Source organism: Chiloscyllium plagiosum, chromosome 14 (assembly GCF_004010195.1).
Source record: "Chiloscyllium plagiosum isolate BGI_BamShark_2017 chromosome 14, ASM401019v2, whole genome shotgun sequence".
Taxonomy (NCBI): Eukaryota; Metazoa; Chordata; class Chondrichthyes; order Orectolobiformes; family Hemiscylliidae; genus Chiloscyllium; species Chiloscyllium plagiosum.
Window position 1 is genome coordinate 78,246,357 of NC_057723.1, and position 13,299 is coordinate 78,259,655.

Consider the following 13,299-nt stretch of genomic DNA (forward strand, 5'->3'; position numbering starts at 1 on the left):
TTGTTTTTCAAACTGGAGGCCTGTGACCAGTGCAGTGCCACAAGAATCGGTGCTGGTCCTCTACTTTTCATCATTTATATAAATGATTTGGATGTGAGCATAAGAGGTATAGTTAGTAAGTTTGTAGATGATACAGAAATTGGAGGTGTCGTGGACAGCGAAGAGGGTTACCTCAGATTACAATGGGATCTTGATCAGATGGGCCAATAGGCTGAGGAGTAGCAGATGGAGTTTAATTTAGATAAATGCAAGGTGCTACATTTTGGGAAATTATATCTTAGCAGGACTTATACTATTAATGGTAAGGTCCTAGGGAGTGTTGCTGAACAAAGAGACCTTGGAGTGCAGGTTCATAGCTCCTTGAGAGTGGAGTCGTAGGTAGATAGGATAGTGGAGGTGGCATTTGGTATGCTTTCCTTTATTGGTCAGAGTACTGAGTACAGGAGTTGGGAGGTCATGTTGCAGCTGTACAGGACATTGGTTAGGCCACTGTTGGAATATTGCGTGTAATTCTGGTCTCCTTCCTATCGGAAAGATGTTGTGAAACTTGAAAGGATTCAGAAAAGATTTGCAAGAATGTTGCCAGGGTTGGAAGATTTGAGCTATAGGGAGAAGCTGAATAGGCTGGGGCTGTTTTCCATGGAGCATCGGAGGCTGAGGGGTGACCTTAGAGAGGTTTACAAAATCATGAGGATCATGGATAGGATAAATAGACAAAGTCTCTTCCCTGGGGTCGGAGGGTCCAGAATTAGAGGGCATAGGTTAGGGGGAAGAGGGGAAAGATATAAAACAGATCTAAGGGGCAACCTTTTCACACAGAGGGTGGTACATGTATGGAATGAGCTGCCAGAGGAAGTGGTGGAGGCTCGTATAATAGCAACATTTAAAAGGCATCTGGATGGGTAGATGAATAGGAAGGGTTTGGAGGGATATGGGCCGGGTGCTGGCAGGTGGGACTAGATTGATCTGGTCAGCATGGACGGGTTGGACTGAAGGGTCTGTTTCCATGCTGTACATCTCTAGGACTCTAATCCTGCTCATAGCTGATAGCATCCAGCTCATCCAGACTGGCTGAAGTTATAGGCCATATTCCACAGCCAGCTTCCGCACAACAATTTGTGATCCTCCAGCTGAAATTTTAGAAACTTTAATCAAGATATTTTTACATAACCATTTCCCAGTTACTAAATGCAATGTTCAGAAAATGACACAGCAGAACTGAATTGGATTGACTATCTGGATTCAATATATACATGTGAATATTTGACCAGCAAGTGTTGGTCAGAAGTCAAGACCACGTGGGATCAACAAGGTCCATGTGAAATGGGCACCCAGAGACAATCTGGAGGCTTTGGGGAGTAAACAGGCAAATACACAGCACTTCAAAGAACTACAAAAAGTTTGATTGATTGGTGGTCAGGTAGATTACAACACATGCCAGTGAGCACCACACAGCAAAGGCCAAACACTCTCACCTCGGATTTTTTTGGGGCGAATTGTGCAACCTCTGCTGGTGTGACACAACGTTGCAGAGTTGAAAAAAAAAGGTGTGGCGCTGGAAAAGCGCAGCAGGTCAGGCAGCATCCAAAAAGAACAGGAGAATCAACACTTCAGGCATAAGCAACATTAGATTGCAGCAGTAGAGGTAAAACTACCATTGGGTTACCACTTCTAATCCTTAGGCAGCTCTGTCTTGGTCTGTAGACTGGAAGATGATTTCCCAGAGAGTTGGCATTGCTGCATTTCATTCCATGATTGAAATTTCCTGTTCCCCAAAGGTCAGTCTGCCTTTTCAGTGTCTGTATCCAGAACAACCAAAAATGGTGGATACCAAACAAACAGAAGTACAGTCAAAGTGGCATCACAGACTGCAGGGTGAGGGGGTCCAAGTTAAAAGTATTAGGTTATTGTTTAGCTTTCTTTTTTGTAAAAATTGATTGAAACTGTAGTATTAGCGAAACTATTCATTCATCTTAAAGTGAAAAAAACCCCAGAAACAATTATTTGCATAGCAAACATAGCCGGACAGTATTGGCCACACATCGTTTGTAGTGTGGAACTACAAAAACATTTCAAGCAGCTGAACCAGAACTGGCATCTGGTGAGAGATTTCCTCCAACAGGGATATTTTAACTGATGCAGCAGAGCTTATGTTGTCTCTACCAATAGGGGAAATAGACATGATATTGACGAACTTGAATGATATTGATGAATGGACACCACACAACAACTGCCAGACAGAAGATGTTTCCTCCCAGTCGGGGAACATTTCAGCGGTCAACGATATTCAGCCTCTGATCTTTGGGTAAACGTCCTTCAAGGCGGGCTTAGAGATACCCAACAACGCAGAACCAGCAAGCAGAAACTGATAGCCAAATTCCGTACCAATGAAGACAACTTCAACCATCATCTCAGGTTCACATCTCTCTACATGTAACCCCACCACACTGTTCTGTATTTGTGAAATCTTCCTTACTGCCCTGTTTTAACACCATCACTTTGATAACCTCTGATCTCCCTACCTTAGAGTGCACAATTTTGGATTACTTGTTACTTTGGTTAGAGCCTCTTGTGCCAATCATGTTATTCCTACCAGTGGATTTGTCTCCAGCACCACCTCATTTTTATTTTTTTTTGTAATTATCTCTCTGCCTTAATTAGATTAGAAACCCTACAGTGTGGAAACAGGCCATTCAGCCCAACAAGTCCACACCGACCCTCTAAAGAATAATCTGCCCAGACCCATTCCCCTGCCCTACATTTACCCCTGACTAACGCACGTAACACTATGGACAATTTAGCATGGCCTATTCACCTGACCTGCACATCTTTGGACTGTGGGAAGAAACTGGAGCACCCAGAGGAAACTGGAGCACCCAGAGGAAACCCACGCAAACACAAGGAGAATGTGCAAACCCCACACTGACAGTCACCAGAGGGGGAAAATCGAACCCGGGTCTCTGATGCTAACCACTGAGTCACCATGCGTTAATTGGATTGTAGGTCATCCCCTTCACTTACCATTCAGCTGTTGACACTTCACTCACACTGTCTGACACTCTCAATTACCTGCAGAGACTTCTTATTCAGCCTGCGTATACTCCACTCACACCACTTTTATGATGTTTCGATTGTTCTACCCATTGATCTCTGGGCCTGTGTGCTTTTCTTCATTTCACTTGATGACTTGCGATTTCAAATAAACCTGTCAGACTATAACCTGGTGTCATGTGACTTCTGACATGGAATAAACATCTGTTTGATTAACCAATGTAATTATTATCCACAAACATCTGGTTATAACAGAGGAACAATGAGCAACATGTTACCAATAGCATGCCATTCTTCATGGGATCCATGATAAGAGGAAGTACGAGACCTTTACACCATCAGGTCACATTCTTGGGCACAGTGATGAATGCCATGATCATGTCTCTTAAAAGGCATACCGACATAATGACCATGAGATAGACTGTTGAGATGAGTACTTAAAGAGGCATACATTCTGCAGAATGCAACAGAACTTTCAGCAAGACCTGGAGATGTATTAGGCTGAACAGGCAGGTAATGCAGGAAACCCTGGGGGGCATGTACCGTCAATAGGAGTAGAAGTTGAGAATTTGAGAAGAGTAGGTAGGAAATTTGTTTTGTGCATTGAACCCCTTTAGTGCATGCTATAACTGAAAACACTTCAAAAGAAATACATTCCAGGTCCTGATTTTTGAAACACTGCAACTTACTCCCCAATGGGTCTTGTGGTCACATTGCACAATATATAACTGAACCATCCAATCAGCAGCAATGACTCTGGGAGGTGAAATTATGACAGTCACTAATTCATGGGAAATGGATTTGTCATGTATTAGAGATTATTTCTCAGCAACACCTGACACAGTCTGTAGTAAACACCAAAAATGTATTCAGTACAGTACATATATTGTCTTAGATATACAAAGGCATCACAAATCTGTTTCTCACTACTCTGCGTGAAACATTATTCCAAAAGAAAATAAAGACCGAGATAGAACTAGTGACTTTCAGTACATTCCAGTTTTCATAATGTACATTTTGAAAGTATAATGTAGGAAACACAACAACTAATTGCCACACAGCGATGTGAGAATAATCTGATAATCTCAACAACATCTCAAACAGATAAGTATTAGATAGGATACCAGTGCTAATGTTCTTATTCTTCAGAAAATAGTATCATGGGATCCTTTGCATCAACTCTGCAGCTCATCTGCGTTTTGGTCCAACTCTTTTCCACAAGTGCTGGACATTCTCAACATTGCACTGGAGTACAGGTCTCTGAAATGGCACTCCAACCCACAAACTTCTGACTGAGGTGACAGCATTACCAACTGAGCCACAGAGTCATACAGCACAGAAACAGACCCTTCAGCCCAACTAGTCCATGCTGACCATGTTCCCAAACCAATCTAGTCCCACCTGCCTGTGTTTGGCCCATATCCCTCCAAACCATTCCTATTCATGTACTTATCCAAATGCCACGGTATCTATATCCACCACTTCCTCTGGAAGTTCATTCTACACACTAACCACAGCATGTATATGTTCTTTTAAATCTTTCTCCTTTCACCTTAAAACTCTCCCCACCTCAGGGAAAGGATCTTTGCTACTCTTGATTTATTAAACCTCTATAAAGTCACTCCTCAGCTTCCTCTGCTCCATCTAAGAAAGAACACATTAATTAGCACCAGGGACACGGGTTTGATTCCAGTTTTGAGTGACTGTCTGTGTGGAGTTTGCACATTCTCCCAGTGCCTGTGTAGGTTGCCTCCAGGTGCTCTGATTTCCTCCCAAAGATGTGCAGGTCAGGTGAACTGGCCATGGAAAATTGCCCATACTGTCCAAGGATGTGCAGGTTAGATGGGTTAGCCACAGAAAGGGTAAGGTGCTGGGTCTGGATGGAAAGGATCTTAAGGGTCAGAACAGACCTGATGAGCCAAATGGCCTCTTTCTAGACTGTAGGAATTCTATGATATTGACTGTGAATGGATGGAAAGTATTACAGTAAGTTATTTAACAAGGGAGTAGTGTCAGAAATCACAGGCCACAGAACTGCTCCTATCTCAGCCCTATACCCCTGACCAGAGCAAAGCGCGCCCCCTAGGATGCCAGGTATTGATTATTGGGTTTTAGGGTACCCAGTGTCTTGGAGCTTGGTTAGAACAAGGAGGAATGTGATCAGTCTGCTCTGTTCCACTGAAATATTCATATCATTCCAGCCTCTTTCCTGTTTTATGGTTTAATGCAGATAAAACATCAGTGAGATCATTGATTATTTATGTAACCTTTACACCTTATTTGACATTGTTTCATGGGATGTGGGTGTTGTTGGCAAGCACAGTGTGTTACCCAATCCTAATTGCCCTGAACGGAGTGGTTTACAGAGCCTTTTCCAGGGGCAGCCCCAAGTCTACCACATTGCTGTGGGTCTGGAGTCACGGGTAGGCCAGGTGGGAATAACATTTTCTTCTATTAAATGAAGCAGATGGGCATTTACAACAATCAGTGATTGGTTACCATGGTCCTCTTGCGGCACAGCGGTAGTGTCCCCCACCCCTGGACCAGAAGCCCCAAGTTCAAATCCAAACTGCTCTAGAGGTATACAATAACCTCCGAACAGGTCACCATTAGTGAGACTCGCTTTCAATCCCACAGTAATCATCGCAATTTAAATCCCCCCCAATTATCAAGATGAGATGTGAACACGTATTCCCAGGACACTAGCCTGGACCTCTGGAATACTCGCCCAGGGACTTCACAATTGGGTCACCAACTCTGCAGTACTCAAGCAATAATCAAAAGAAGCATTTGTAGATGATAAGTATTTGTAAGAAGCACAGAAAGAGAATCACAAGATTTGCAACATCCTGGCAAAAGGAAAGTACTGCAGTTCATAGCCTCAAAATCACTGAAAAATTCACATATTCAAAGAAGAAAAAGTACCGGAACATTCTAGTATTTGGGAATATGGGCTCTTGTGATGCAGTGGTAGTGTCCCTACCTCTGAACCATAAGTCCCGCCTGCTCCAGAGTTGTGTAATAGCAGGTCCTTTAATATTTTCAAGTATTTAGGACACAGATGGAAGGTGCAACAACAAAATAAGAAAAAAAGAGCAGCAAAATGTGAAGCACGTATTTAGTAAACTGAAAAAAAAGACAAGTGGCTTTGTGAAGAACTTGATCTGGGATGTTATTTTGAATGGATGAGACAGTTGGCTCTTACAGAAAGATCCTTAATCTGTGAAGCAGCTTTGAAAAAAATGGGTGTGGAGAAGAACGGAAGCATCAGACGAACAGAACAATTGATTAAGTTCAGAGAACACCGAATGAACAAAGAAAGCTGCAGACCATGTTTTAAAAAAAAGCCAGAGAATCTATTTAAGAAAAAACTGACTTGTCAAAAGAGATGTTATGGAGGGAAACTTCCAAGGAAAAAAAGAGTAAGGAAGAGATGTTAATGTTGGATAATTTGAAAATTAAAAAGTTATTAGCAAATAGTTGCATAAGATAGTGCATCACGAAAACACTACTGCAAGCCAAGGAGCTGCTTTCCAACAGAGCACCTGTGCTGGTGATGATGGTGGTGATGATGAATCATTGCACCATGACTGGAAACAAAATTTATCTAACTGCTTGGATGAAAAGATCTACAATGTCAAATCGAACAAAACTGTAACAGCAAGTTTTGTACAGCTTTATAACGCAGGCAGGCATTTACAGAACTATGAAGTGAACAAACAAGAACTGATTAAATGATTTCACCAAAATGTATTTCACACAGATAGCAGATGCTCTAATGTCCACCAGATCTACCACTGACCAGAAGCAGTGCAATCTCCAGAATTATATTTGGCAAAGTACACCAGCACAAATATACTGTAGAGGAAATATACCGATACAGCTCTTCACTTGACTCATCACAAGAAGAGAAGTCAGCGAAGGATTGACTGGCAAACGCAGCATTGCTGTGGGACCTGCAGAAACTTCATTTCTGGCTTCATTTCACAAACCATTGCCTACCATCTCTGCAACACAAATCAAAGTCAAACCATGAAACCAGACATCTCTTTGGCACTTGTACATGCCTTTAGTTGTTTTTTAAAAAATATTCTACATTGGAAGTCTTCAGAAAAAGTTGCCAACTGTATGCATTTAAAGTTAGCAGTCTGCAATTTGGGCAGGGTTTGGCATTAGTCACATAGTGGGCAAAGTGTTTTGGAATTTCTCATCATTTTCTCTATGCACACGTACCACGTTGAGAAACAGATGGATATGTTTTGCATTGCAAAATTTGAAAACTTTGCCCTTCAATTTTCTGAAACCACCTGTGGCTAGATCACAAAGCTTCATTCATTCAGTTGAGGGAAAATAAATTGTGAAGCACAAATAAAAATTCTGAAATTGACGATAATGGAGATGTTGAACTACCTCATTCATCTTGAAGTACTGGCCTTGTTCATATTGCCCTTTGTTGATTTTATTTTTGATTTGAGAAAATTTGTTTAGCTTGTCTAAGTTGAAATGTATCATATGCAGCCAAGTCAGTGTGGAATGTCTCAGGACCCAGCTGAACACAAGTCTCCCCACTGCCCCACCTCTACACACCATCAGCTTTATTTATCCTCTCTACGCAATTCAAATACTATCCAGCTGGTCTTCTTTGACGATGTGGAGGAGCTGGCACTGGACTGGGGTGGACAAGGTCAGAAGTCACATGATACCAGGTTACAGTCCAACAGGTTTATTTGAAATCACAAGCTTTTGGAGCACTGCCCCTCTGTCAGGTGAAATGGAGAGGGGCGTACAGGTGAGGATATATAGGCAGCGAGATAATTCGCCACTTTATCCAACAGTGGAGGAGCACTCCGAAAGCCTATGACTTTAAATAAACCTGCTGGACTATAACCTGGTGCCGTGACTTCTTGGAAGATTACATAAATCATGTGCTTGTTCTCAACTATCCCGGCTCAGAACAGAGAAAACCATTCTTCCACATTTAAGATTCACTGCAGGATCTCACAGTTTCTGTCCTGTGACAGGAGCAGGCAGTCAACTTTAAAGCAGCATGCAGACTCTATCAGAACGTACTGGTACAATGGTAGCTTCACCATGTTTATGGGAGTGGTGCTTAACTGGTCAAATTGCAATCAACTAAAGAATGGCAGGCACCTGAGCAGGATGGTTCAAGTGTTAAAAACTTTGCCTTTGTCCCAAACATTTCCCAGTGAAGTGGAGTGCTGAAAAAGTCACGACCAACTGGCATCAAGTTGAAGCTCTTTTCAGAGCAGCTCCTCTTAGTAAATGCACAAATGGTGCCCCCTGCTGTTTAATTTCAGCACTGCTGAATGATTAGACAGAAATCAAAGATGCAACAACGATGGAATTGAGAAATGTGGATTAGATAGACGTGAGCAAGCATGCTTTTGTCAGCACAGACAGATTTTCAGGTTTATTATTCAACATATTAGATTGCACCCTATTTTTACCAAACCCCCAACATCTCCAAATTCAATACTTGTCTCGGCTCATCAGCTTCTGAACTCCTCATCTGTGTTTGCTGTCTCTAAAGGCATTTGAATAGACAAAGAACAGAGGGATACAGATCACGTACAAGCAGATGTTCAGAATGTTAGTGGGAATTTTTAATTTGGTATAATGATTGGCACAGACACGGTGGGCCGAAGGGACTTTTCCTGTACTGTTCAAAACTTGAGCATCCCAATGCATTCCTGCCAAGAGCCAACCTCCCATCAGCCATAAACATGAACCTTCCTGCTCTCATCCTAATTCACATCTCGTCCCATCATTATCAGTCCCTTAAATGGTTTACATGGGCGATAACGCAATTTTACAATTCTCATTCTAGTTTTAAATCCTGCTATGGTCTCACCAATCCCTGACTCAAACCTCTCTAACTCTACAACCCTCTGCGCTATCATTCAACTTTGGCCCCACACACACAGTTTTTGCTCACTGAAATACCCTACAGCAATATGGTTGAGGAGACAGCAAGAGAACAGAATCACAGGCTGGTTACAGCTAAGGAGGATACCATCTGGTCCATCAAGCCATGACTGAGAGCAATGTCACCTCTCTTTCCTCACTATCCACAAACATAATCCATTCAGGTAGTCACCCAATTTCCCTTTTGAAAGCCATAATGGAATCTCCCTCCAGTGCACTCCTGGGCAGTGTGTCCCACACTGTATAAACAAGATTTTCCTTATATTACATTGGTTCTTTTACCATCACATTACACTGGTGTCCTTGCTGCTTGATCCTTCTGAAAACACAGTTTACCTCTAATCGACTCCCTGTAGGAACTGCCACTACTTCAGGCATCACTGTCCAATACATCAATAGTCTGCTCTCCAAGAAAATGCTGCATCTACTCATCCATACCAGTACCTTTATGTCTATCACTCCCCTCCTCACAGTTCACTATATTGCTGAGCTCAGACAGACGTACGGAGACAGAATTATTTAGTAACAATTTCTCTGGGAAAGATATGACAGAATTTCATGTCAACGTTGAGAGTTATGTGATCAAGTCAAAGCTGGCTCTTAAATTTAACCAAAGCCAACTATGAGCATCATGGGGAGGTGCTGGCTGGGCCGGATTGGAAAATTAGATTAAAAAGCTCTGACAATTGATAACAAACTTTAAATAACTAATTCATCATTTTCAACATGCATGCATTCCATAAAACATAGGAAATCCCAAGACAGTAGAGGGTAGAATTTGATTCAAAAGAAATCTGAAATTTAAAGTAAATTGTCATAAAAACCCATCTGGATTCATTCATGTCCTTTCAAAAAAGGAAAGAGTCATTCTTACTGGTGGACTTACATGTGACTCCAGACCCACAGCAATGTGGATGACTGTTACCTGGCCTCTGAAATGGCCTAGCAAACCACTTAACTGTAACCACTACCAGAAATTCTTACAAAAAAAAAGGAATGAAACAAGACAAATCAGCTGGCAATGACGAAGGCACTGGAAAGAACACACACAGTCCCATGAAACTCACAAAGCCCTCTGGGCACTCATCGGAGAGTTGTTGCACCAGAGTAGACAAGCAACAGACATACACGTAGAGTCATACCTCCCACATGAAGACCCAACATCACCATCATCTCTGGCCATATTCTGTCCCATTGACAGGACAGATCCAGGAGATGTGATAGCATAGGTGGATAGAGTACAAAGGAGCTACCCCAGGTGTCCTCAACATTGACTCCAAACCCTGTGAGGTCCCTCTTGGTTAATGAATCAGTCTTCCTCTTTGTTGAGACATGGAGGGTGCTAAAGGCATTGAACGTACTCTGGTTTGGGGACTTCAATGTCCACCAGCAAGACTGCCTCAGGAGCATCACTACTGAATAAGCTGATCAAGTCCTAAAGGATACAGCTACTATGTCTAACAGTCTGCCAAATGAGTCAGTCCATGGCAGCACCCATTGAAATAACCACTACACAGTTCTTCTGAATACAGTCTTCAACATCCTCACTACTTCACTAGCTGACGGGTTTTGTGATGTGGAGAAGCCAGTGTTGGACTGGGGTGGACGAAGTCAAAATTCAACAACGCCAGGCTACGATCCAACAGGTTTATTTAAAACCAGAAGCTTTTGGAGCTCTGCTTTTATCACTTCATCTGATGAAGGGGCAGCGCTCCAAAAACCTCTGATTTTAAATAAGCCTGTTGGACTATACCTCAGTGTTGTGCGACTTTCAACTTTGACTAATTGTGTGCCACTAAGTTGCGTGCCACTATTCCAGTTGGATGACTTTTTTTAAAAAATCACACAACTTAGTGGCACACGATTTAAAAAATGGTCATAAAATGTTGCCAAAAGTAATAATAAGCCTAAGCACTTGGAGAGCTTTCAAATCAGCAAAGGGTAAGGAAAAAAATGGAGAAAACAATGAGAACAAGCTTTGAAGCTTATATAGGAAGGAAGACTATGAAATGTTCTTTGATGAAGTGACCAGTAACATACATGAAGGGAAAGGAGTTGATGCACTGTATTTAGTTTGCCTGAAGGCATTTGTCAAAAGTGCCAGAACAAAGGTTACTCCACAAAATGAGAACTCATGGCGTAAAGGTAACAGAATGGATAGAGGATTTGTTGCTTAATAGGAAGCAGATAGGACATTAGGTGGTCATTTTCAGATTGACAGGGACACATGTTAGAAGTGAGTTGGGGCTGATTGATTTAGGACTGCTGCTTTCTGGTGTGTAAAGTCAAGCATTCAGAACTACTAAATATACCAAGAGTAAATGTGGAAGAAAAAAAGTGAAACAAAAGATTCAGGACGAAGGTAACAGTTTTATTAATGTATTTCAACCTCCCACCCCAGGCAGGTCGATAGTGCATTCACACCAAGAATATTTTCCTCTTTAGATCCATGCTGCTGAGGCCAAATGACATTTTCTGTTTACACATTCCTTCAGCTACGTCCCCCGATATCATAAAGATGAGGGACTGAACAACAGAAGTTCTCTGGCCTGTAAAAATTCATTTTTACCAAGCAACATTTAATGGTAACTTTACTGGGTTACTCCCACCCTAAAACTTATCAAAATTTGACTGATAAGAGGCTTGGGTCCATTGCCACTCTGAGGAAGCTATACAAATTTAAGTTGTTATTAGATTACGCTTCCCTACAACATCATTTCACTCCCTCACAAAAGGAAGATTTGGGGGAGGGGAGAGGAGAAGAGAGACAATTATGGGATTGGTAATATTTCACAGCCAGGCAAAAATGTAGAAACTCTAGATTCCGAAAGGGAAACCACAACTCAAATCGAGAGGAGTCACAAGCTAGAATTCATCGCATGTGATCCCTGGGTCACACTATTAACAGCACGGAGTTAAAACATTCACTTCCCAGCCTTCAGCCACTGGTCAAAATGCCTGCACACTCCACGCACATTTTGAATTCACTCAGTTTTTATTTCACAATTGTTAGAAAGAATATAGCATTTCAGTTTAGAACAACAGAAAAGCACTGCCCAACTGGACAAGAGTGGTGACTCACCTCCTGCCAGATGAAGATGTAGTAAGGTCAGTGATTGCGGCTGTGCAGTGATTTGTAGCCTCGTCCGGACCACTCTCCCAGCTGACGTACGTGTCAAAACACAGGGCGCTAAAGAGAAAGTGAAGAAATAAAATCACATGCTTTTCACAAATTCAGGCACACACAAAAAAAGACTCTACCATTTACAACCTCACAACCACATTTTGGTTCAGCTAAACAGAGAAGAAAAGGTTTCTACAAACTTTCTCCTCCTCCTTCAGGGATAAACTGGAGAACCCCATGAGAATGCAAACAGTTTCTGTAACCACTCTTCCTCTGAAGTTATACTGGATTCAACGGAGGAATCCCACATCCATTAAAATCCCAAATGCCTTTACGTCACAACAAAATTTAATTTTGTTAAATCAATTGAAATCTTAGAAAACATTGAACATTAACATAAAGGAAAACAAGGCATCTTGGTTGGCCTCTGCTTTCCATTAGTAACAATACCAGGCACACACTGCGTCCACAAAATATAATGATGACTTATGCACAAACAACAAAGCATTATAATAAAGGTTTCCTATCACTAGCCCCTGAGCAACTACATGTTCCCTGTAAATTGCACAGCCATTCCGACATCCCCTCTTTCAGCGTTATCAATGTTTCCTTAAACATATGGCAGAGTCTAGAACCACGAGCTCATATCCTCCCATGACAAGTCACAAGCTTTTATTTTTAAATGGACAATTCTATGTTGGATAAGGAAGTTGCAATTCATACTGTGGAACAAAAGTACTAAACTATTGGTTAAAGCTCATACAGGCAAACTTGCATAACTCACCAAACTCATCACATATGGATTTGTTATCCCCCAGCGTTGGGTGTTCGAACGTTTCCCGGCAGTAAAGAATCTTGGTGTTTTGATTGACTAAGACAATTCCTCCAAGAGCCAGCAGCTGAGCTTCACTGAGACAGTCAGCAGACGCTTTCTGAATTCTTTTTCGAATGGCCCGATAGCGACAGTACTGGGGGTAGCTTAATATTTTAACTCGTGGTCGATCATCTTTAAATCCTAAAACACAATGTAGTTTCTTAGGTAATACCAGAGACTGGCTTCAGACTGTTTAACACACACACACACACTCTCTCTCTCTCTCTCAACAACAGCCTTTCAAAATGCAGCACAACTGCACTAATACCTCCTTCAGTGTCATAATAGCAAAAGGCAATTTATC

General features: G+C 41.9%; 1 protein-coding gene across 2 annotated transcripts in view; it reads right to left on the reverse strand.

Annotated features, from left to right (window-relative positions):
- The window catches only part of LOC122556824 (AT-rich interactive domain-containing protein 5B-like), a 95,253-nt gene that overhangs the window by 48,492 nt on the left and 33,462 nt on the right, over window positions 1-13,299 (reverse strand). For both annotated transcript variants that reach the window (XM_043704035.1, XM_043704037.1), the window contains exons 5-6: window positions 12,906-13,136; window positions 12,080-12,187 (exon numbers count right to left, since the gene is read on the reverse strand). In XM_043704035.1, coding sequence (XP_043559970.1) covers window positions 12,080-12,187; window positions 12,906-13,136 — 339 coding nt within the window. The remainder of the gene's footprint in view (window positions 1-12,079; window positions 12,188-12,905; window positions 13,137-13,299) is intronic.